At 43.5% G+C, this 23,858-nt stretch overlaps 2 protein-coding genes across 2 annotated transcripts; one reads left to right on the top strand and one right to left on the bottom strand.

Annotated features, from left to right (window-relative positions):
* Positions 1–1,505: 1,505 nt before the first annotated feature.
* Positions 1,506–9,438, top strand: LOC133416993 (uncharacterized). Its single transcript, XM_061704408.1, has 7 exons — positions 1,506–1,794; positions 5,675–5,968; positions 6,241–6,669; positions 7,299–7,312; positions 7,445–7,510; positions 7,715–7,801; positions 9,161–9,438. Exons 1-7 carry the CDS (start codon positions 1,713–1,715, stop codon positions 9,233–9,235), a joined length of 1,047 nt encoding a protein of 348 aa, XP_061560392.1. The 5' UTR covers positions 1,506–1,712; the 3' UTR covers positions 9,236–9,438.
* A 1,226-nt stretch (positions 9,439–10,664) lies between these two features.
* On the bottom strand, positions 10,665–23,303 carry LOC133417371 (uncharacterized). The gene is made up of 18 exons (XM_061705105.1): positions 23,039–23,303; positions 21,798–21,960; positions 21,588–21,737; positions 21,048–21,208; positions 20,652–20,831; positions 18,864–19,005; positions 18,614–18,798; positions 17,720–17,861; positions 17,307–17,490; positions 15,921–16,161; positions 14,046–14,208; positions 13,823–13,972; positions 13,594–13,754; positions 13,167–13,370; positions 12,468–12,606; positions 12,109–12,293; positions 11,507–11,648; positions 10,665–11,038 (listed from the first exon to the last, which is right to left on the bottom strand). The coding sequence occupies exons 1-18, from the start codon at positions 23,243–23,245 to the stop codon at positions 10,839–10,841; spliced, it is 3,099 nt and encodes a 1,032-aa protein (XP_061561089.1). The 5' UTR covers positions 23,246–23,303; the 3' UTR covers positions 10,665–10,838.
* Positions 23,304–23,858: the final 555 nt, after the last annotated feature.

The following is a 23,858-nucleotide window of genomic DNA, read 5'->3' as shown; positions in this document are numbered from 1 at the left end:
AAATGTTTTGTAAATCATTGTATCGTATCTTCCTTTTATGTGACAACACTTAAGGAATGACACTGCTTGGTTTGCTAATTTTGTTAATTGGATAAATCTACTGCCCCTTCCAAATAAAACTCAACATACAGTCATTCACGTTTAAACGCTGGCAACAACAACAAAAAAAACTCTAATTTAAAACTCTTGGAGCAAGAGTTTTAAATTTGGTGTTGTCGCATTCATACTGGTCACTGGAAGTTCAATAGGGCACCTCATGGGAAAGAACTCTGGAAAGATGTGGAAAAAAGGGAATTATTGCACTACATACGTACAGTGTACGTGACAATGATGTTATACTTCTGCTTCTTTATCGACTTCCCCTTTGAACAAGATTGCGCTGCGATCAACAAGAACGAAGAGGCACCGCTGCGGCTCGGCCAGGCCGCTTGTGAAATAGGAAACAAATGTGAGTGATGCAAATCGCACACTATGTGCATGCATGTGAAGGGCTAAACATTATTCGTTTTTTGTGCGTGTACATGGGTGTGTTTTTGCCAAGTCACCATCAAGTAAATAATGACTTGGACCAAAACCTCAAGTTGCTCACTGAAGAGGATCGCACAGGAATTCATTCTCATAGTTCTGCTTCAATTAGAAAGGAATCTACATTGCACTTCCTGATTAACCTATATTCGAGTTATTTCATTTCTTTTAAGTTGTGTTGCTAACAGGAAAGGAAACTCCATTTTCACCTTGGACGCTCTTGCACACGCAGCATCAAAGGAACAGCAAAGACTAGCATTAGCATTGTTCGCAGTTTTCGCAGCGTTAGCCAAATGCATTACTCACAGGTCTGTCACGTGCTTCTACGGGCAGTCTATGACAGAAAATTGGGCAAAAGCATGATGCTTACGCTGCAGTTGCGAAAAATGAAGAACGTTAATTTTAGATGCAAATGATCCGAGTTACGAGCATGGTCCATGACAAATTAAACCCGCAAGTCAGAGCGCCGCTGTAGTTTTTCTGGGAAGACCAGAAAGGAGCGTGTTGCTGTAATCAATTTTTTTATTGTATCTATTTATGGGACAATAGTGAAGAAATGACACTTAGCTACAATGATACGTAGCCAATGTACAGCTCGTTTAGCAGTGTACATCGAATGTACTCTCACAATAACGCAGCAGACAGCCTTTCATGTATCAACGCTGGCAACAAAAGTGAGTACACCCCTGAGTGAAAATGTCCAAATTGGGTCCAATTAGCCATTTTCCCTCCCCTTTGCCATGTGACTCGTTAGTGTTACTAGGTCTCAGGTGTGAACGGGGAGCAGGTGTGTTAAATTTGGTGTTATCCCTCATACTGGTCACTGGAAATTCAGGATGGCTTCTGACGGGAAAGAACTACGGGGGGAAAGAATTAAATGTTGCTCGGCATACGTACACTGTATGTGACGCCTTCACGGTGAAGGTGATGTTATTTTTCTGCAAATAGCAACTTCTTTTTTCACTTCTCCTTTGGTCGTGTTTGTGCTGCGATCAACAAGACTGAAAAGCCGCCGTTGCTGCTCAGTTGGGCTGCTTGTGAAATACGTTTTAAAGGACCGAATGCAGAACCAACCTGAGTGATGCAAACCGTACTGTGCGGGCGTGTGTGGAGGGCTGGGCTTCATTCTCTTTAAAAAAAAAAATTTGGGGGGTTTGTTTTCAACAAGCTACCACAAAGAGCGAATAATGACATCCACCAAAAGCTCAACTTGTTCACTGAAGATGACCACACGGGAATTAATTCTCATTTTTCTTCTTCAATTTGAAGGTAAACAACTTTCTGATTTGTCTACATGATAATTATTTCATTTCTTTTTTTAAGATGTAAATGTTTTCAAACAGCAGTGTCCACTTTCGTATCGTTGAAACTCAATACAATACCACAGGGACAACAATGACTAGCATTAGCATTGTTAGTAATTTTAGCAGCGTTAGCCTAATGCCTCACTCTGAACTATGAGGGTCCGTTAGGGACATTATTCAGGATTAGCTCTCACATTTACTATTCAAATGCTTTCACACACACACAAACTACTGAAAGGCTCTCATAAGAACTACTCGTACGCACGAGTCTTGCTCTCATTGACACTCCTCAAATGCTCTCATACGCACGAGTCTTGCTCTCATAGACACTACTCAAATGCGTTCACGCGAGCACGTCAATCACATTCTCGCACACATCACTGGCATTCACGAGTTCATGTCAATCATGCTCACACGTGAATAATGTAAATCTTTTATTAGGTAGTTCAATTCAAAAAGTGAAATTATAGAGATACACTGCACACACTCAGTGAAGTATTTCAAATATGCATTAGTTTTATGATTGTAGCACATAGCAAATAATAAAAAAATCCCCATATTGAGAAATTAAAATATAACGTCGAACGAACTAGTGAATTAATTCAAGAAATAGTTATTTTTAATGTTGAAATTAGGCTGGAATTTGCCCTCTGAAAAGTACTTCAGTGTTTAATCACTCTGAGTACTGAAGAAAAACTTTTCAACTATATTCTAATTTATTGAGATGTACCTATATTTTAAAAAAGTCATGAAATATTTGACTCAGAGTGTGTGTAGTCTGGAGTGCACATCTATGCCACGAGTTTCGCTACGACAATTAAATTCCTTCATTCCTTTTGGACACTTCATTAGGAAGACCGGAGCAAGGGAGCTTAAACGCGACTATCCGGCCATCCTGCGTGCAATGAACCGTATACGTTTTCAGATTGTAACCCAGCGGTGTTGAAACTCTGTCTCGAGTCCAGGAGTAAACACACGTCCACTGCGCTTAAGCCCGAAAGGCACAATAATGGCGTCTCGACGAGCCAGCCTAGCCCTACGTCACACACGACACGGCTTCTCATTGGCCGACCATTACATCATATCCTACAGCACTTACACATTAAAAGCAGGCATTTTAAATCCATCCATCCATCCATTTTCTGAGCCGCTTCTCCTCACTAGGGTCGCGGGCGTGCTGGAGCCTATCCCAGCTGTCATCGGGCAGGAGGCGGGGTACACCCTGAACTGGTTGCCAGCCAATCGCAGGGCACATACAAACAGACAACCATTCGCACTCACAGTCACACCTACGGGCAATTTAGAGTCTCCAATTCATGCATGTTTTTGGGATGTGGGAGGAAACCGGAGTGCCCGGAGAAAACCCACGCAGGCACGGGGAGAACATGCAAACTCCACACAGGCGGGGCCGGGGATTGAACCCAGGTCCTCAGAACTGTGAGGCTGACGCTCTAACCAGTCGGCCACCGTGCCGCGCATTTTAAATCATTGAGGAAAAGTGTTATTGTATTGTGGTTAATTTTCGTTCGCCTGTGCTTCCGAGTCGTTGGTCTCCCGGGGATAACTCCGACTTCCGTCTGGCATGGGGTGAATGAAGACTTCGAGACACTTGGCATTTGGGCTAATTCGATTTATTGAACAAGCCGTAGTGTCTTAGCAGCTGCTTACATTTCCCGAACGACGAAAAAGCCCCCGAAAACCCCGGGATCTCAGTTTATCAAGGTTATAATTCTCTGGGCGTGGAATTAGCCCCCTCCCTGGCAGCATCCGGAAGGATGCTGTTCCTCATGACCATATTTGGAATCGCACCCGCCAGCTGGTGTCTCTTCGGGTGTGTGAACTACCACTACTCATCTGCTGTCGTCTCTCAGTCTGGTCAATCTTTCCCCCTGGGGTCCTTTTGTTGCAATAATGAAAAACAGTTCTCTTTGAAGATCTGGGCTGGTTGTAAACCCCGACAGGTCTCTGTCAGGGGCAGGACAACCCCAATATACAAATAACTGGCTAAAGGATGTCCTTTGATGTAGAAATACAAAGACAAGACATTTGGTGTGAATACAGGTCTCCAACCATGTGTCCTTCCCAAAGGAACTCTGATTGTGTTACTATTAAAATATACGACAGTATCACAATAATCAACAGTGTCAGTGAGCGCAAGACTCGTGCGTATGAGCGTGTTTGAGTAGTCCTTATGAGAGCCTTGCAGTAGTTTGTGTGTGTGTGTGTGTGTGTGTGTGTGTGAGTGAGAGCTAATCCTGAATAATGTCCCTAACGGCTCCTCATACCCTCAAGTCGTTCATATCCACCCCGATTGCTCAAGTCCCACACACCGAAGGAATTGGCATGAATTAATTGTGATGCACAAACTTTTCAATCATTTACATTTAATTGTTATTGTTTGTTTTGATTAATTACAAGATTATAGAATGCTATTTACCTTAAGGAACAATGTTTGTTGAATTTTACTGAGGAAGTTGGAACAGATTAATGGCATTTCCGTTCATTTTAATGGGGAGAGATGATTTTAGATAAGAGTGACCTGACTTATGAGCATGTTCCATGAAAAAATTAAACCCATAAGTCAAGACCCTATCATTCTTTGTGAATTTGTATGCCCTTATTTTGTAAGAAAAAAAAAAGACGTACAGCTGAGGTGAAAGGACTTATGCAGCAGCTTGAGGAAGAAAGAGGCAACATGTAGTGCGTGAAAGCCATGGTCATTTTGGATTAAGTACAATACAAATGTGTATTTTAATCACAACAGGCACCACAGTAGTTTTTCTAGGCAAACCTACAATTGACGAGACGGGTCACAACAAATGGAAAATCCACAACACAACGGATTTTGGCTTCTGCGAAGTGTGCGACCTGGTAGCCTGTTTGTCCATTGGTAATACGTGTCCCCGGTAAACCAGATGACTTCTACATTCGGAGGGAGTCCCGCCGCTCACTTCCGGTGTGTCTTAATGTCACTGTGTTGTGGTTTAATGTCATTATGTTGTGGTGATTGCGTTTCCATCCATCCATTTTCTGAGCCGCTTCTCCTCACTAGGGTCGCGGGCGTGCTGGAGCCTATCCCAGCTGTCATCGGGCAGGAGGCGGGGTACGCCCTGAACTGGTTGCCAGCCAATCGCAGGGCACATACAAACAGACAACCCTTCGCACTCACAGTCACACCTACGGGAAATTTAGAGTCTCCAATGAATGCATGTTTTTGGGATGTGGGAGGAAACCGGAGTGCCCGGAGAAAACCCACGCAGGCACGGGGAGAACATGCAAACTCCACACAGGCGGGGCCGGGGATTGAACCCGGGTCCTCAGAACTGTGAGGCTGACGCTCTAACCAGTCGGCCGCCTGATTGAGTTTCCATTATTTAAATGTCCTTGTGTTGTGATTTTAATGTTTTGTGTTGTGGCATTTGCAATTGTTGGCACCTGTCTCGGACACTGTACAGACCAGAAATGAGAGCGTTGGATTGATTAATGTGGCTAAATGTAAAAGCGTGTATCCGCGTTGTTTGTTTTCTCAAGAAACGGGCCGACTGATGTTCTTTAGGGAGTACAATCCAGTTTTTGCTATTAACTTGTGGGATAAAATGTTCCTCAGTCAGCGATAACACCCTAGTAATTTTATCTGATGCAGTAAAAGACAGTTGTGGTAGTTTTGACATCAGTTTCTCTTGGTGTGCTCTATAACCAATAACTAAAATATCTTTTAACTGGAGAAAATGATCTGCCTTCCAGGACTTAATTTCCACAATACAGTTAGTGTCAATTGGGCTATGGCTATCAGGAAAAAAAAAAAGGAAATGTAATTTTTTTTCTTCCTGTGTGTTGTCTTGCAGCCATTAGCGGGGAGGTCACGCTGGTCTATGCCAGGGCCGGGGATGTGGCCGTTCTCCCTTGCAAGTGTTCATCCTGCTCCGGCTTGGTCTGGTTGTACAGTTGGGACGAGAACCCTTTGGTACGCGAGGTGGAGAACGGCCGAGTGCTGACCAGCTCAGCCAGAAGTCAACGCCTCAGCGTGAAGGACTGCTCGCTGCTCATTGACCGGGTGAAGCCACAGGACACCGGTTACTTTGCATGTGAACAAAGTGGAGGAGGGTCATCACTCACAGTTTTGCTGACGGTGATGACATGTGAGTCGTTTAAATAGAACATTGTTGTCAAGGCGAGCCTGCTAGCCATTTTTAGGCTAAATTACTCCACGACAAACCGAGCAAACATTTTAAACATGCCTGTATTAAAAAAAAAAAAAAAAAAAAGCCTTTCACAAACCCAATGATAGAGGTATGTTCTTCCGTGGGCAAACCTTTCGATCAGGCCTTTGATCTTGACTCAAGTCTGTGATTTTGGTCGATTTCAGAACAATTGTTCTCACCCGTCTCACTGGTCGCCTTTTTCCCTGCAGTGATGTCATCAATTCCTTGGGATTCTGATCCTATGCAAGACGGTCACGTGCTCCTGAAGTGCTCCTTGGCCTGCTACCCGGGTATGAGGTGTTCTTGCGGGTCAGGGAAGCTCCGCTGGATGGACGATGAAGGCCAGGAGCTTTCCCCGCAAGGCACTCAGCAGAACTGCTTTTCCTCCGTCAAAGTACTTCCTGCTGGCCGTAACAGGAATTACACGTGCCAATACGTGGCAGAAGATGGCGTGAAGGTCCAGGCCCATTACACAGCTGTTTCAAAAGAAGTGAACACAAAAGGTCCCGGAGATCCACCGCCTGGCCGCAACCTGCTCAGCATCATCATCGGGGCAGCTGTCACTGTTTTGATGCTGATCGTCGTCATCGTGAGCATCGTCCTGGTAAAAATGACGTCGAGAAGAAACTCAGCCCAGGGTATGAAAATCACTTCATAATCGATAACATCAATCATATTCACGTATGGCTGTATTCTCTTATTGGTATGCGAGTCTGTATTTTGCACGCCTGGCTTCTCCCGTAGTAATTTACGACACACCCACCACGCGTACTTGGCTACTTTGAGCGTGACTCATCGAGTTTGCAGAAGTGTAAAACTCGCGGAATGTGAAGTTTTCCCGAGATGGGAATGCCTTTGAAATCCACCTGGAAGACACGGCACACTCCAAATGTGAAATCATCCTCTGTAGAGGAAACGGAAGTTAATCATCGTCGCATTACGGACGACGTGTCCACCACTTCACTCATAAGCAATACTGTACTTATGACTGCATGCGTCGACGCCGGTGTTACGCCGTCACCAGCATTCTTTTGTTTACAACCCCAATTCCAATGAAGTTGGGATGTTGTGTTAAACATAAATAAAAACGGAATACAATGACTTGCTGCACTAATTACAATTAGATTTTAAAAGTAAACTAGTTAACACACACTTTTTAATTACATACAGTATCATGTGAGTGACTCACTGCAGTTTCCCACCTCTGCCAGAGAGTTAGATAGCATCCTTTTTGATGACTAATCATTGTAATTGTTTTTCTTTTCAGATTTCTCCAAACATGTAAGTTTTGGTCATACTTATATGAAAACCATCAAGCAAAAACAAGTGTCAACTGACAGTTGCTAAAGTGCGAAAGACAATTTAATTTAAAAGTGACCAGTTAATTCATGACATTTTCTGTTTATTCTGCAGGAAGACAACAACGTTACATATGATAGCGTCGGTTACAACCACAAGAAGGAACACGCCAAGCAGAAGGTGAGTGTATATATATATATATATATATATATATATATATATATATTTTTTTTTTTTTTTTTTCTTCTTCTATTGACGTGATAGCTGGGTCATCTATATGAAAGGCAGAAGAATCTGGTTGCTGGCCGATGAAGATGAGATCAAATACTGCAAGATAACAAAATCAAAAATGTCATGCTTCCGTTTGTCTTGTCATTTCAAAAGGAAGCTTCGCTGGATGAGACTGAGTCCGAAGTGACGTACGCTACTTTGAACCTCAAGAAGAAGAATGAGGACAAAGCCAAAAAGCAGGCAAGTGGTCTAGACTTGGTCTCATCCTCAACTTTTGTGTTCACTACTGCTTTTTCATTAATTTAGGTCCATTTATTTAACCTTTATTTGTCCAGGTAAGTCAAATGAGAGCATAAATCTTCGCCCCCCCCACCCCCTCCAATATTTTTTCACCAATTATTTGGGGATTTAAACTTGATGATCTGTGTTTTGCCATTTCACAGTTTTATCTTTTCATTTACCCTCGTGCTTTTATTTTTATCTCAATTTTAACCTTTTGTTGTTGAACCTTTTCAAGAATTCCTTTCAATCTCTCACTCGCATGGTTCTCCAAATAAGAGGCAAAGTGTGCTTGCTTGGCACTACCAGTTGAAGCTCACTTTCAATTTGACCCTTAAAACAAAGAAAAGACAATAAAATATTCAACCAAACAATCATTTTGTCAAGTCTGCTACCTTAATATTGGCCTTGCAAAACACCTTGGACATGCTATCGGAAATTTGCATAGATTCGTTGGTAATTTTAACCTTTCAAACAACTGATACTTTAACACACATGGAGCAGCAACACATACAAACAGAGCAACAATACTCACAGGCAAATATTCTCCCTGCGAGAGCAAATGAAGAGTTTGAATGCAAAAGCAGACATCTCCATTTTGTTTTTTATGTAAATTGAGTAACATTAGTTTTGTTTTTTTTTAAATTTAAAGGTATTTAGGGTACTCTATATACTGTACTACTTCTATACAATATACTCTATAAATAAAGCAATTAAGAGGCTAATTTTGGGGGGGGGAGCCCAACTTTTATTGAAAAGATCTTTCAAAGAGGTCTTTGTCAATTCATCGCAAACCCAGACAACAGAGAGAAAATAATTTTGTTAGAGTCAAGTCCAAAATGCTCACATAACTATTAAATTACCCTGAAAAGAAATCTATTCCTTGTGAATAGAACTTTATAACAAGTGAGTGTACTAGAATAATGATTCTCAACTGGTGGGTTGGGAGCCAAAAGAGGGTCACGGACCCATTTTGACTGTATAAAAACACTCTAACATTGTCTCTCCACAAAACCTGCAATTTCAAAATGCCAGTACAAAACACAACTGTACCTAATGTATTGACGTGGGTTTTATTTGCAACTAAATGGTTTCTTAGCACCACCAACTGATATTGTCCTTCCACTGCAAGGAAGTCAATGTTAATTGATGGCGGCTGAATGTTATGAATTGTGCTGCCCCCGCCTCCCATTGGGAGTTTGAAGGACAGGCATATCTCAAATTTTACTCGTATCTCAAGACAAAAATGTGTCAAGTGAAAACTCGGAAGGCTGTACCCCAATAAACCTGCGTCCCATCTGTGTATTTGTGGCTGTGCAGGTCCATGAGGAGGAAGAGGAGGTCGTGACCTACGCGGCTGTCAGGAGCCCGCCTGACCAAGATGTTAACCAATGAAAAGAACGGCAACAGGAAAAGACATTAGTTGTTATCTCAACAAAGTTAAGGAATGCCGCCATCACATCACGTCATCGACACACACGAAATGTTTTAGGGTGATACTGAGTTGGAAAAAAAAAACCCAAAAAATGTTACTATTTATTCTGAAATTGTGTGTGAATGGACATCATTATTCTTCAAATAAAGTTGACTTTTCATACGAAAACTAAATCCCTGAGCAGATGTTTGTTTAACGGTGATTGGGGAAAAACACAGCGAGCGATCTTTGAACCGCATGTGATTTGCTTTATGGACTTTTGATTCCATGACAAATCAACAGCTAGTCAAAAAGTCATTCCAGTAAGTAAGTTTGATTCAACAGACGACCATTTGAAATAAGACGGCGAGAACTGATGAAGCATCCGTAATGCATGAAATCAAGCTCAATTCAATATATTGTTCGAATATATTTTCAATATTTTTGAGTTGGGCAGCCTTGCTTGTATAAAATGACAGTAAAACCAACTTTTAATAGCTCGTAAAAGGGCTGGGTGATTTGGCCCTAAAATAGTCTTGTTTTTAAAAAATAAAAATAAAAATGTTTTTAGAACAGCTGAACTTTATTTGTGGTTAATCAGAAGCACTTTCAATGGTGTCAGGTATGCGCTGACTCCCATTTAACATGTCTTTGAATGTGATTGGTTAATTCGGAACCTTTTCAGTTTGTAACTAACAAAATATGTTACTTAGTAACTAACTGGAACTAAGTACTGTACCTTTTAACTATAGCAAAGTAAGCAAAAAAAGTCAGGAAAAGCAAACTAGAACTCAAATTTATTTGTGGTTGATTAAAGACCATTAAAATGGTGTCAGGTGTGTGCTGACTCCCATTTAACGTGAGTTTGAATCTGATTGGTTCATCCTGAACAGTCACATCCCGTTATAAGATGCTGTGCACGTTTCTGCGACCATGTTTATTTTGACCTCCTCTCTCAAAAAGATGAAACAAAAAAAAAATTGAGTTGAACAGGTCGCATTAATAGTGGAAAAAGGTTTTGAAATAATTTCTTACTTTTTTTTTTATATTACAAAAACCTGGCATTTGAACATGGGTGTGTAGATTTTTTAAATATATATATATCCACTGTGTATATACTGTATTTTATTCAACTCTCTAAATAAGTGCTTACCCTTGAGGAGATTAAAAAAAGGGGTCTCTTTTGTCAAAACATTTTCATAACTATCAATAACTGGAAAGACACAAAAAAAAATAATCTAATTTAGCTTTTTTGCCACCTTGGTTTTATATGGGTAAATTCCTCCCATGCTGAAACAGCTAAGTCCTATTGATAAAACGTTATTGATTTTAAAATGTTAGGCATTCATGGCAAAGGCAGTCCTTATTGTCAGCAAATTGTTGTGGCCCATTGAAATGCACACAATCTTTATTCATCAAGAATGTCAAACAATTTAAACTCTAGTATTACATTATATACAATCAGCACCTACTTTGCATTTACACATTTGTGCAAAGAGTCATGAAAAAATAAATGTGCGTGACTTTTTAAATAATTATCAGTTGAGATGATTGGCGAAAAAAAAAGTGCAAGGCGTTAACTTGTTAGCCTGCTTGTCCGCTAACGGAGACAGCGCAAAGCTTGTGTTCGGTCGGGCTGAGCGTGAAGCCCGCACGCGGGGTTAGGTCCAGCTGGTCCTCTGAGATCCCTGGGGGAGGTCTGAAGCGGAAGTGCTGCAGCAGCGTGACGAAGAAGATGAAGAGCTCCATGCGGGCCAGACTCTCTCCCAGACAAATCCTACGACCTGCAATACAACCAGCAGATGGTGCTGCCATCAGCAAAGGATTTTATTTGATTTAAATTTTTTTTTTTTTTTTTTTTTTAAATACAGTGGTACCGTAAATTTAATCCATTTCATGCCCAAGCTCATAATTCAATGTACTTGTATATCAGTATTTGTGTGTTGGATGTGTGCCTGTTAAGTGGCGTGACCTAGTGAGTGACATCAGGCTGGTTCAGTGCGAGCATCTGGGTGTGAGCTGTGGCCTACGGCAGCTTCTTCAGTAACCCTAATCCAACAACCAACTAATGCCTAAGCAAACAACTAACTGACTAAATAAGTAAAATTAACAAAAAAAACCCACTAAGAAACTAACCAAACTAAATAAGACCACTACCAGATGAAATAATTAATCAAACAACTAACTAAACAACCAACCAAATCACTAAGCGACGAGAATATGTGTTGAACGTCTCATGTTGTTTGTCTTACCCGCTGAGAAGGGCATGAAGGCGTCGGGCCTGATGAACTTGCCCTCCTTGTCCAGGAAGTGTTCAGGATAGAAGGAACCCGGCTTCTGCCACTCGCTCTCGTCCCGGAGGACGGACGTCAGCAGAGTGTGCACTGTCGTGCCCTTAAGTGGGGAAAAAAAAAAAGCATTTTAGCAGTGGTGGGACGTAACCGACGACAAATACTTACTGGTTACTGTACTTCAGTAGATTTTTCAGGTATCCCTACTTTGAGTATTTATTTTTCGGACCATTTTTTTACTTTTACACCCTAACCTGCCCGATGATAGCTGGGATAGGCTCCAGCACGCCCGCGACCCTAGTGAGGAGAAGCGGCTCAGAAAATGGATGGCTGGATAGTAGTGGTATGTGATTGACAGTTAAAAGTTGAGCAGGGCATGGTTTCAGTGCATTCAGTGGACACGCCCACTGCGTTTGAGAGCGGAGAGAATGGCTTCCCCCCCCCCCCATTATTTTAAAGTCTCATTTTATATACTTTATTTTGTTTTTTTATCACTCTAATTTGGGAGGTTTGTTAATAACACTCTCCTCCGTGGTGTGTCAACTTTATGAGACTTTGCTGACCTTTTTGATGAAGTATCCCCGGAAGGTGACGTCCTGGCTGGTCCGGTGAGGGAGCGCCATGGGAACGATGTCGCCCAGCCTCTGCGTCTCGTGGATGACCGCGTCGGTGAAGGGCAAGTTCTTGCGGTCCTCCACCTGGACCTGATGATCTCCGATCACCCGATTCAGCTCCTCATGGACCTTCTCTGAGCAGTCACATTAACTAAGTTTAACTTGGCAGCCAACTAGACTATATTTGCTAATCGGTAATCGTTTGTTCTGTTATTTTGTTGCTTGTTTTTTGTTTTTTTTGGTTTTACAATCAAAAAAAGATTTTTCACATTTCAATTTTAGACTTGGAAAACGCCTGGTTTGGTCACCTTGTATGTGGGGGTACTTGGCCATGAAGAGGAGCGCCCATCTGAGCGTAGTGGAGGTGGTTTCTGTGCCGGCAACGAACAAGTTGGAGACGGTAATCAGAAGATTCTGATTGTGGAAGTGACCCACGTCCCCGGACTCCTGCGCAGCGAGGAAAGCCAGAAATGTTGCTTTGCTGCCAATCATTCACTCACGACTCACTACCTAATAGCTATGCCTTAACTTATAAGTTTATTCAGTTGTGTGGCCACGCTCTTAACTCAAAACGGCCATCTTAAACCTCTTTGGAAATGCCATTAATGCGTTCCAGCCCCGCGTTGTGCGGCTCCATTTGGTGTATGCGCCTTGGCCCCCAGGGGGCAGTATAATACAGATACAAACGAAGAAGAATGACACAATTAAATGACTGAGTAAACTGTAGTAATAGTTGGTCTTCGCAGAGGATAAAGAGTATATGCCCGTGAGAATTGTCATATTGTCTGTGCACATGTATTCCAACACAGTTTATGTTCAAACATCTGTTGCTGAAAGCATAATAACTCTTGTTGCAAGTTTCGTTAGACTGTCTATGCTATTTTGCATTGCGTTAATGGAAATAACTAAGGCAAAGTTTTGTGGTTAATTTAAAAGCACAATGTGCAATTGTCTTTTTCTGTTAAGTTTGATATGAAACTTCAACAGGTGGCGGTGTGTTGCGCGACCTCCTGGCGCTGCTGCCGGATGAGGAAGGCGTCCACGAAGCCTCGGCTGCTCTGCGGGTTGAGAGTCTCCTTCAGATGCTGGATCAGTTCCGTGGCCTGCTTGCGGTTGGCCATCCCCAGACTGCGGAGCTCCTCTCTCGCCGAGGAGAACCACTTGCCGAGCCAGGAGAACCACTTGCCGAGCCAGGGGAACATGTTGTACAACTGGTGAAGAGAACATTTTCACACACATCTCACAGGCACCCAAGGGTGTGTCTCAGGGGGCGTCAATTACTTTGTTTTTTGTGTGTGGTTTTTTTGCAGTTTGTGGCAGGGCTCTATCCCGATCCCCTTTAAATTGTGGGTGTTTACCATCTAGGGATGATTTACAAACTTTGTATTGACATTATTCACGTCTTGGTCAATTGATGATTGGTGTTCTATCCACCTGCAAGGATGGACCGCCCAGAATCTGAACGCTCCTGCTGCTGCGCTGCACCATAGCTGTGAAGGCGGGGTCATCGTACTGGAACCTACTGCCGAACACCAGCGAGCAGATGATGTTGGACACGGCGTAGTTGATCGGCTGGTGGTTGTCAAACGCTTCACCTGAAACGATAACCGGTTCTTGATTGTTACCAATGGTTGTGTTGTCCACTGTCACAGTTGTGCATCACCTCTGAAGTTCCTGAAGACTTCCAAGAGGTGTTGACATTCCTCGATGATCTTGTCCTCGCACGCCTTCTTTCCCATCCCAAAGTCCCTCAGGTTGCTCAAAGCGAAGCGACGCATCTCCTTCCACGAGTCTCCGTTGTTCCATAGGACGCCTTCGGTGAGCGACACAATGTAATTCACTTCCTGTGCTTGGGTACACTTCATTATTGCAGCGTGTATGATCACCATGCTCCAGCTTGGACTCCTTGACAGTGTTCAGAGGATCTCGTTCCCCAAACTCTTCCCCGTGCTGGACCAGGGCCTCCTTCACAGCCTTGTAGCCGGCCAGAACCACCACCTTTTTGGGCCCCATGTGGAAGGTGAACACTGGGCCGTACTTCTTGGACATCTTGAACCAGGCAAGTGGGATTGCAAATTAAAAGTACACATCACAATTAAGAAACAACAACAACAACGACGCAAACAATTGACTGGCCGGCCGATAATATAGCTTTCCCATGACATCACCCACCTCTGGAAATGCTTGCGGCTGGGCTGCCATGCTGGAGGTTTATGCATTGTTTTGTTCCAGTGCTTATTTAGTGTTTGAAGAGATCCAATGTCAAAAAATTGGTCAATTACTGTGCAGTGTTTAGCTGGTGAGAGGGACAGTCTCATTTCACTGTATATATCCAATTTGGAATCAGGGTGAGACGATCGAACATTTGTCATGGAAAAGATGGAGACTGTGGCTTTTCACAAATCAGCGGAGCTGATCTCACTCCAACCATATAACTGGTTCATACGCCTGTGTTTGCTCTGAACACTTCAACAAAGGTAAACTTTAACACTTTGTAATGTTAGAAAACGCATGTCATATACCGTACATATAGTACATACTGTATCTCAATTTTTTATGTTTTACTCCAGTCCTCTTAAGTAACACAGATTTGTAAAATATAAAGCTTACATTGGCTATTGGTTGATTGTTGTTGTGGTATTATATTAAACATATATACACACAAGAAATGTAGGATTCTGCTAACTTCCACCGGTCTAACCACTATCTAACCTTGAAGCTAATGTTAGGCAAAGTAAATGTTTTAACACCAGTAAGCAAACATCTCAACTATTCTGGGTCATTAAGGGAAACAGTCTCGTTTCCCCCCCCGCTTCGCTGACACTGTGAGAGATATTTGAATTGTGTCGGGATCGTAGTTGTTTATGATGGCCACGTGTCTTTGCCACTGTGTCCAGAGTTTCGTTATACTCTATCAACTTTTTAGCCCACATCTAAGGAGAATGGAACATTTATATGGATAGGGTTATGCAGAAAAATAAAACTAACAAATGAAAAAACACGAGTCAGTCTGCTAGTCTTTCTGTTTCAAGCATAGGCTATCCTCCCGATCTGGACCTCGGAACAGAGAATTCAAACAAATACCGATCATGTGATTGGAAGACTATCAATAGGCAAATAATGGACCGATAGTCTTCTATGAGGCTGTTTTTGGTATATGAAAGAACATGCAAAGTCAAACCGAGATTCGAACCCCGAACCTCTCGACTGTAATGCAGACGTGCCAACCACTTACACAATGTGCACATATCTGCAAATATCATTAAATGAACAAATAATCCAGTATCGCCTGATGTGTTTGTGCAAATGATGCTCTGTGTACTTTTCTGGAAGTGTTGCTGCGCTTTGGTGTGTCGTTATTGCTAATTTTTAACCTTTGTGGCGTTGGAAAGACACCAAAAGGGTGGAACTGAAGCTAGAGTCCAAAAGTGCACAAATTAGGCGGTCCAGGTCGCCACACGAAGCGAATGAAGTCGGTTCTAGTCAGAGTAAGTTGGGGTTCAAAATAAAATATATATTTAAAAAAAAAAAATGCTAGTCCCATGTTCAATATAAAGTCCACACACACACACACACACACAAAAACTAAAATAGTGACGCATTTACTTGGCGTTCGGAATCATTCACTCAAACCCTACTCACTCGTCACTACACGTTCGAACAGCATTATAAAATAAAAATAAATAAATAAAACGACAACTCGTACTTCCGGATTCCAAAGCGCGTAACAGTTGTCCGTGGTCGCGCACGGCGCCGCTCACCTCCAGGAGGCTCCAGTGTAGTCCGTTCAGGTTCAGACGGAGCAGGTTCCCGAGCAGGGGCAGCGGCCTGGGCCCCGGAGGCTCCCGGCGGGACCCCTGCGAGCCGGAGGCCGACGACCAGGCCACGTAGGCGAGGAGCAGCACCAGCAGAGAGCCGAGCACTGAGCTGCAGGTCGGCGAGCAGAACGCGTCCGAAACATCCATGCTTGGGAGGTCGAGTGAGGTCGAGTGCCTCCCCCTCCTGTCCCAACACTTGACCCCTCCCAAGTCCAACCCACAACAGGGCGGGCGGAACGCGAAATTTTTAGGTCAGGCGTGTCGAACTCATTTTAGTTCGCGGGCCACATTTACCCCAATCAGATCTCAAGTGGGCTGGACCACAATATTTGTTGCTTAAAAACCCATAAATAACAGCTATTCAAAAATTTCCCCATTGTTTTGGTGCAAATAATTACAAGTAGTTTTGGAAAATATTCACATTTATTCATGATTATCTTGTTTGAAATTTTTAACCCAAAATTATTTCAACATTATTATGAATCAGTGAGCGTGCACCAGTTATGCATCCTTTGTAAATGTTTACATACAAATTTAAGTGGTGGAAGTGCATGGAAACAACAAAAAAACAAAGTTCCAACAAACCAACCTCTTTTGAAGTGAAGCTTTTGACTGAAATTTTGTAATATTCAATGTCTTAAAATATTTCTACAGGAGGTATTTATTTTCAGTGTGAACATGGAACACCGTTTTATATTAGTGTGCTCCTGAAACTTGGCATTGTTTGGCCTTCACAAGTGCATCGATGTCATTTGTGTTGTCAGTGCACCTGCCAGTGGACAAAATTAGCAACAAAAGTTACTTTTATTGAAAAATAGCACTGAATGTGTTCTCCATCCCCACGGGCTGGATCGGACCTCCGGACGGGCCGGTCCTGGCCCGCGGGCCGTACGTTTGACACCACTGTTATAGGTCACCAAAACTTCACCATAAAGCACCTTGAAAACGTAATTTAGTCTGTTAATCAGGAATGGATTTTGCCTAGTTAGCTGAATGACAACTTTTATTTTGCATTTCCAAAGTCAGTCACAGCGTAATCCCTCCAAATTCAAAGTTTCTGATTTGCTCACAGTGTGAGCGTAATAACCAATCAACAAAATGTGACATCACCTCCTGTTTATATTCTTCTTGTCTTCTTTTGATTTTAATTGTAATTATGATCTGCTCCATGACCTGTTTCTATGTTTTGGTCTTTCGTTGTGTTTGGAGCCCCATTAGTTTAAAATAGTAACATTTCTCTATTTCACGTTGAATTGTTTCATAAATGCACTTTGAAAACCAAATCTTCTTTTTGGCCTTCTTCTTCTTCAGTTGAAAGTGTGTGCTCACATGTCGTCAAGCGCTCTCAGCATGTGTTTGGTCGGGCTGATCGTGAAGCCCACACGGGGGGTCAGGTCCAGCTGGTCCTCGGAGACCCCCAGGGGAGGTCTGAAGTGGAAGTGCTGCAGCAGCGTGACGAAGAAGAGGAAGAGCTCCATGCGGGCCAGACTCTCTCCCAGACACGCCCTACGACCTACAGCACAACCAGCAGATGGCGCTGCCGTGAGCAAGACTTTTCTGGCATTTGACTAAGATAAGTATAAGATATGCTCAAGTTCAAAACTTTTCTCATCACTGTAAACGTAAAAAAACAGCTCTCTCAGGCCTACAGTGTAGGCCTGTCTGTGTCTGCATGCGTGTGTGTGTGTGTGTGTGTGTGTGTGTGTGTGTGTGTGTGTGTGTGTGTGTGTGTGGTTTCCCACCTGCTGAGAAGGGCATGAAGGCATCGTTCTTGACAAAATTCCCGTCCTTGTCCAGGAAGTGGTCGGGATGGAAGGAGTGCGGCTTCTCCCACTCGCTGTCGTCGTGAAGGACGGACGTGAGAAGGACGTAGACGGTGGTGTACTGCGCACACACGCACATGCAGGCACGCACACACACACACACGGAAGAACAATATTCATTTCAGGTTCTAGTTCCAAGAGAAGGTTTTAATCTTGAGAGAAGGTACCAGTCCATAGAGAAGTTACAGGTTCCTACAGAAGGTACGAGTGCAGAGAGAAGATACTAATCTTGAGAGAAATTTCTCGTCCCAAGAGAAGGTTCTAGCCCAAAGAGGTTTTAGTCTCGAGAGAAGTTACTAGTCCCAAGGGAAGGTTGAAGTCCGGGGAAAAGGCTCTTGCCCCAGGAGGTTTTAGTCCTAAGAGTAATCACTAATCCAGAGAGAAGGTTCTCGTCCTATGAGAACAATGTCCCGAGAGAAGGTTCTAGTCCCGAGGTTATTTATAAGTCCTGAGAGAAGGTACGACCCCCAAGTGAAAGTTCTGACCCCGAGAGATTTTAGTCTCAAGCGAAGTTACCAGTCACGAGACAATGTTCTATTCCCAAATGAAGGTGCTAGTCCTGAGAGGTTTTAATCTTGAGAGAAGTTATTCGTCAAAAAGAAGGTTCTAGTCCCGAGAGGGGGTCCGAGTCCCGAGGGAAGGTGCTAGTCTTGAGAGAAGGTACATTCCAGAGAGAGGTTTCTGGTGCCCACATAAGGTACTAGTTTAGAGAGAATGTACTAATCTTAAGAGAAGGTTGTAGTCCTGAGATAAGGTTCTAGTTCTCATAGTAGGTTCTAGTCCAAGAGAAGGTTTTAGTGTACCCCATCTTACCTTCTTGATAAAGTACCCCCGGAAGACGACGTCCTGGCTGGTCCGATGAGGGAGGGCCATGGGTGCGATATTGGCCAGCCTCTGCGTCTCATGGATGACGGCGTCGGTGAAGGGCAAGTTCTTTCGGTCCTCCACTTGGACCTGACGATCCCCGATCACTCTGCTCAGCTCCTCATGGACCTTTTCTGCAGGAGGGAAGCAGGCCTTCAGGTTCTCATTCATAGGACTTCAGGTCTTCTTCTTGTCCTACCTTGGATGTCAGGATACTTGGCCATGAGGAGCAGAGACCACCTGAGCGTGGCGGCCGTGGTGTCGGTGCCGGCGGCAAAAAGGTTCTGAACTGTCCACATCAGGTTTTCATCATGAAAGTGACTGTTGGTGATCCCGCTCTCCTGAACGCACCACAAGACCCTCCGTCAACATCACGATGGACAACACTATACAGCTATATATATACCGAATCACAAGCTACACAATACCGTGCATCCAGTTAAAAATTCACAGGGCTTCACTTCTTCAGTGTAGAACAGCCATATTCAAAAACCAGGGACAAGTCAGGGACAGTCACGGGGTTTTATTGATAAATGAACATTGTATTGGAGTGGGAAGACCGTATCAAGTCTTAAAAGACAGTGGGGGTCGGAGTATCTGTCTTTGGGCAGGATGTGTTTGTCTGCAGGGACAAAGGTCAAAAAATGTGAGCAGTTGCGACCTCTACTCACACAGGATGTGATGACATCACCGGAAGACACTCACATGGAGGCAAATAAGGCAGGATAAAAGCGGACGTAAAAAAAATCCATCTTCAGTCTGCGCCTCGAGCCGAACTAGCCGCAGACTCTGCTCTCGATACATTTACTTTTGAACGTTTCTCATACCTTCATTATATTCTTTTGTACTGTTATGTTAGTTAATAAACCGAGGAAGATGATTCCTAAATCTCATCAGGCGCCTGAGTCTTTATTTGACAATACAGACACGTGTCGGGCCTTCTGATTGCAAAAAAAAAAAAACGAAAAACACTTATCCCTGTTTTAGAAGTTTGGAACCATTGGGACTTTTCCTACAGTTGGCCGCCCATCTGAACTGCACAATCAGAGAAGAACGGACCAAGATCCCGATAATCACTCTGCCAGAGCTTCAGCATTCCTCTATAAAAAGAGAAGAACCTTCCAATCCACCAATCAGTAAAGTAGCCAGATGGATGCCAGTCCTTAGCAAAATGGATTTGGGAGTTTACCCAAAGACATCTGAGGGACTCTCAGACCACAAGAGACAAAATTCTCTGGTCCGATCAGACAAATATTGAAGTCTTTGGCGTGAATGCCAGACATCATGTTTCGAAGAATCTCCTTTTTCAGACTAGTCACGATTGAGGGTAAGAAGAATGCAGCAATGTACAGCAACATCCAGGATGAAAACCTGCTCCGCTGTGCTCTTGACATTAGACTGGAACAAAGGTTCATCTTTCAACAGTTCATCGACCCTAAGCACACAGCCAAGATGTGAAAGGAGTGTCTTCAGGATAACTCTGTGAATGTCCTTGAGTGGCCCATGTAGTCAGAGAATAGAATCTAGAATCCAATTGAATATCTCTATAATATATCTGACAAGAGTTGTGTCATGATGCTCGGCATCCAGCCTGATGGAGCTTGAGAGGTGCTGCAAAGAATGAAGGGCCAAACTCACCAAAGACTTGTGGCATCATATTCAAAAAGACTCGTAGGCTGTTATTGTTGCCAAATGTGCATCACAAAAGTATTGAACAAAGCCTGTGCAGCCAACACCAATGGACATGTTATTTAGATTTTTTTTAAATAAGTTTGAAATTTTATCATCACGGAATGTTATGTATATGTGAAAAAGTGAAGCTGTGAATACTTTATAGATGCTCCATATGGTCATTTATATTGCTACATTTTTACTCCAACCGGCACAATTTTGGGGGCACTTAAAGTTACTGTAGTTTAACCACTTAACAACTGTTGGAGGATTTATACTAGTCTCTTTTGAACCTGCACCACTTTTGTCTTTGCACCTCCAAGTGTTCCTTTCGGACAAAGAAGGAGTCCACCAGGCTTCTGCACATGAGTGGATTGAGGCTTTCCCTCAGTCGTCTAAATATCTCCAGATTCTTTCTCCCGTAGTCAACTGTCAGTCTGAAGAATTCCTTGTTCTGTGGCAGCCTCTTGCCGAGCCATGGGAACAAGTTGTATACCTGAGGGGAAAGCATTCACATCACAGTGATGCGGATTAGTATGAGGGTGAGGAGCTCTACAGTGAACTCCAATTTAACACAGGAGATACATTCCCATGGCCTGGAGAAGATCTGAAGGGTACAGTTGCCGTATGACTTAACTTACAGTATAATTGGGACAAGCAGTAACACAATCATGTCAAATATCCAGCTATTCTAATGATTCAATTTCATTACCTGGGCAGATGGTAAGCCTGCCAGCTGGATTTTCCGGTTCATACCATCCACCATGGCGGTGAACTCGGGATCCTTGTAGTCGAACCTGTTCCCGTACACGATGGAGCAGATGATGTTGGAGACGGCGTAGTTGATTGGCTGCGTGGTGTCGAATGCTTCGCCTAGAATACAAAAAAAAACATGCCTACTTTTGACATTTATGCTTTGAGATCCTCATTTGGGAATTTTGGATGTCATCCATGTGCCTTAAAGCAGCTTGTCCGGTTCTGGTGACATAACTGTATTTTCTCAACCTTAAAAGATTACGAAGAGCTCTCAGGACGAGATGTGGTGCAGTTCTTCAATATGACCATGTACCACCGACTGACGACCAGACCATTGTTTGTCTATATGTGGCCTGTCATCGAATGGCAGCTATTTCATTGTTTTTCTATATAAACCCTGCTGTTAAATGGTGTCCAGTCCATTGTTTGTTTAGCTGTGATAGAGGATGGTTGGATAGTTTGTAGTGGTGGTGTACAATTGTACAGAAAGCTTTACCTCTGAAGTTCCTAAAGACTTCCAAGACGTGCTGGCACTCCTCAATGATTTTTTCCTCACACGCCTTCCTTCCCATCCCAAAGTCTCTCAGGTTGGTCAAAGCGAAGCGGCGCATCTCCTTCCACGAGTCCCCGTTGCTCCATATGATGCCTCGGGGTTGAAAGCAACATCAACGAGTTGTTCTTGAGAAGATGATGTCGTCTGACTCACCGTGTCCGTCGTTGTACTGCTTCACTATGCGCAAGACATCTCTGTCTCCAAACTCTTCAGCGTGGTTTACCAGGGCTTCCTTTACCGCCTTGTAGCCAGCCAGAACCACCACCTTCTTAGAGCCTAGGTAGACGGTGAACACTGGCCCATACTTCTTGGACATCTGTAGAGGACTTGGATACTTAGTCCTTCAATGTCAAGTTAGGTCCATTTTACAGTGTTTCGCAGAGGTGGGAGTAAGTCACATAAACTTCACAAAAACTATAACCTCTGCAAAGTGAACTTAATTTGTCCTTGTGTAAACTTTTGAAAGCACATGTCCAACTGTTCAATGTTTCAGTTCTTTTTGTACAACATGTAGTTCGACAACAAGGAAATGAATGGCAAAATTCACAACAGCTGTTTGACCCATGAAAATTTGACAAGACATCCACTTTTATTCCTCTCTGTGACTCTTCCAGTCTCTCTGTTGCGAGCTGCTAATGGCACTCTGTGACACTCTAAACTCAGTGGCCACAACCTGGTTGATGGTGAGGTACTATTGATCATTTGTTCAAAAAGTATTGAAACACTGAACAGTTTGGATATGAGCATTGCAGAAATTTCAGGTCAAATGAAGTCTACCTGTAAAGTATCGAGTATCCCTAACTTCTTGTGAGTAGTGCATGTCCAAGTCATAAATGAGTCTCAAGTTTTGACCTCCAAGTTTCGAGCAAGTCCTAAGTTACTGTGACAAATATCAAGCAAGTCGAGTCAATTAAGTCATAACTTGGGTTGTTTGTTGTAGACTTATCACCTTTAAGCCAAAAGAATGCCTCAGTTGTTGTTGGTGTGGCCGGTGAATGACCGTACTCCACCCTTCCCGTGGCATAAGACAATCTCCGGGGAAGGGATGTCAGGATTTATAAGCAAGTGATATGTGATCTCGCAAACCTCCTCTGTTTGGAGAAAAAAAAAGAAATCCTTGGTGGGCTGCCAAGTACATGCATGCTAAACAAAGAACAACTTTTGTCTTTCAAAAACAAAACCAATAATTTATCAATGTAAACATGCAAGACTTGTCAGGTTATGCAGTTCAAGTCAAAGTCGAGTCAAGTCTCAGAAATTCAAGTCGCGTCTTTCATAACTTTTAGCCAAGTTTTAGAATTGGCAGCTAAAGTCTGACTTGAGTCCAGTCATGTGCCTGGACTCCCCCAGCTCTGCTATTTATAAACACAAGGAGCAAAGGCAGTGGTATGGACCTCCACCAGGGTGTTGTAGGGTCGCTTGAGGTCCAGCTGCAGGAGGTTTCCTAGCACAGGAAGCGGTCTCGGGCCCGGAGGCTCGTTTTCGGTTTCTTGTGAGCTCAAAGCCGATGAGAGCGCGTAGACCAGCAGCAGGACGGAGGCAGCCGCCAGCAGGGACGCGAAGCCGCCGCCGGACTGAAGAAAGATGTCTAGTATTCCCATTTGTGGAGCGATGAAGTGTGGAGCTGCACAACAACACAAAAATGTGAAGAAGATGTGAAACTTGATACAGTGGAAAGGAGGAGGCACAAGGGGGCTGGGCTCGTCCATCCGGTTCTGTGGCCCACATTTAGGTTAAAATCTTGTCTATGTCTTTTTGAGCGTGCTTACACATGGAACGCTACATTCCAACCTGTGTCCTGATCTGACTTTGACATCAAACAGATGGCTGCACTCTTGTAGTCTGTATCACACCAAATCAGTAGCATTTCTATTTTATTTTTTTGCTTTTGAGAACAATAAATAGCCCCATTCTTTACATGTTCAGATTTCCATCCATCCTTCCATTTTCTACCGCTTATCCGAGGTCGGGTCGCGGGGGCAGTAGCTTTAGCAGGGACGCCCAGACTTCCCTCTCGCCGGCCACTCCATCCAGCTCTTCCGGGGGGATCCCGAGGCGTTCCCAGGCCAGCCGAAGGACGTAGTCTCTCCGGCGTGTCCTGGGTCGTCCCCGGGGTCTCCTCCCGGTGGGACGTGCCCGGAACACCTCACCAGCGAGGCGTCCGGGAGGCATCCGAATCAGATGCCCCAGCCACCTCATCTGGCTCCTCTCGAT

The sequence above is a fragment of the Phycodurus eques genome, chromosome 18 (assembly GCF_024500275.1).
Source record: "Phycodurus eques isolate BA_2022a chromosome 18, UOR_Pequ_1.1, whole genome shotgun sequence".
NCBI lineage: Eukaryota > Metazoa > Chordata > Actinopteri > Syngnathiformes > Syngnathidae > Phycodurus > Phycodurus eques.
This window is presented reverse-complemented; position numbering and strand designations above follow the sequence as displayed.

Bases quoted from the DNA above. Each gene is read 5' to 3' on its own strand.
- LOC133416993 (XM_061704408.1), top strand. From the start codon at position 1,713: ATGACATCCACCAAAAGCTCAACTTGTTCACTGAAGATGACCACACGG. The intron at 1,795-5,674 runs GTAAACAACTTT...GTTGTCTTGCAG, and splicing joins TTTTCTTCTTCAATTTGAAG to CCATTAGCGGGGAGGTCACG. The intron at 7,802-9,160 runs GCAAGTGGTCTA...GTGGCTGTGCAG, and splicing joins AGGACAAAGCCAAAAAGCAG to GTCCATGAGGAGGAAGAGGA.
- LOC133417371 (XM_061705105.1), bottom strand. From the start codon at position 23,245: ATGGGAATACTAGACATCTTTCTTCAGTCCGGCGGCGGCTTCGCGTCC. The intron at 18,799-18,863 runs GTAGGACAAGAA...TCCCTCCTGCAG, and splicing joins CAAGTATCCTGACATCCAAG to AAAAGGTCCATGAGGAGCTG. The intron at 11,649-12,108 runs GTCAGCAAAGTC...TCCCCACTTAAG, and splicing joins GGGGATACTTCATCAAAAAG to GGCACGACAGTGCACACTCT.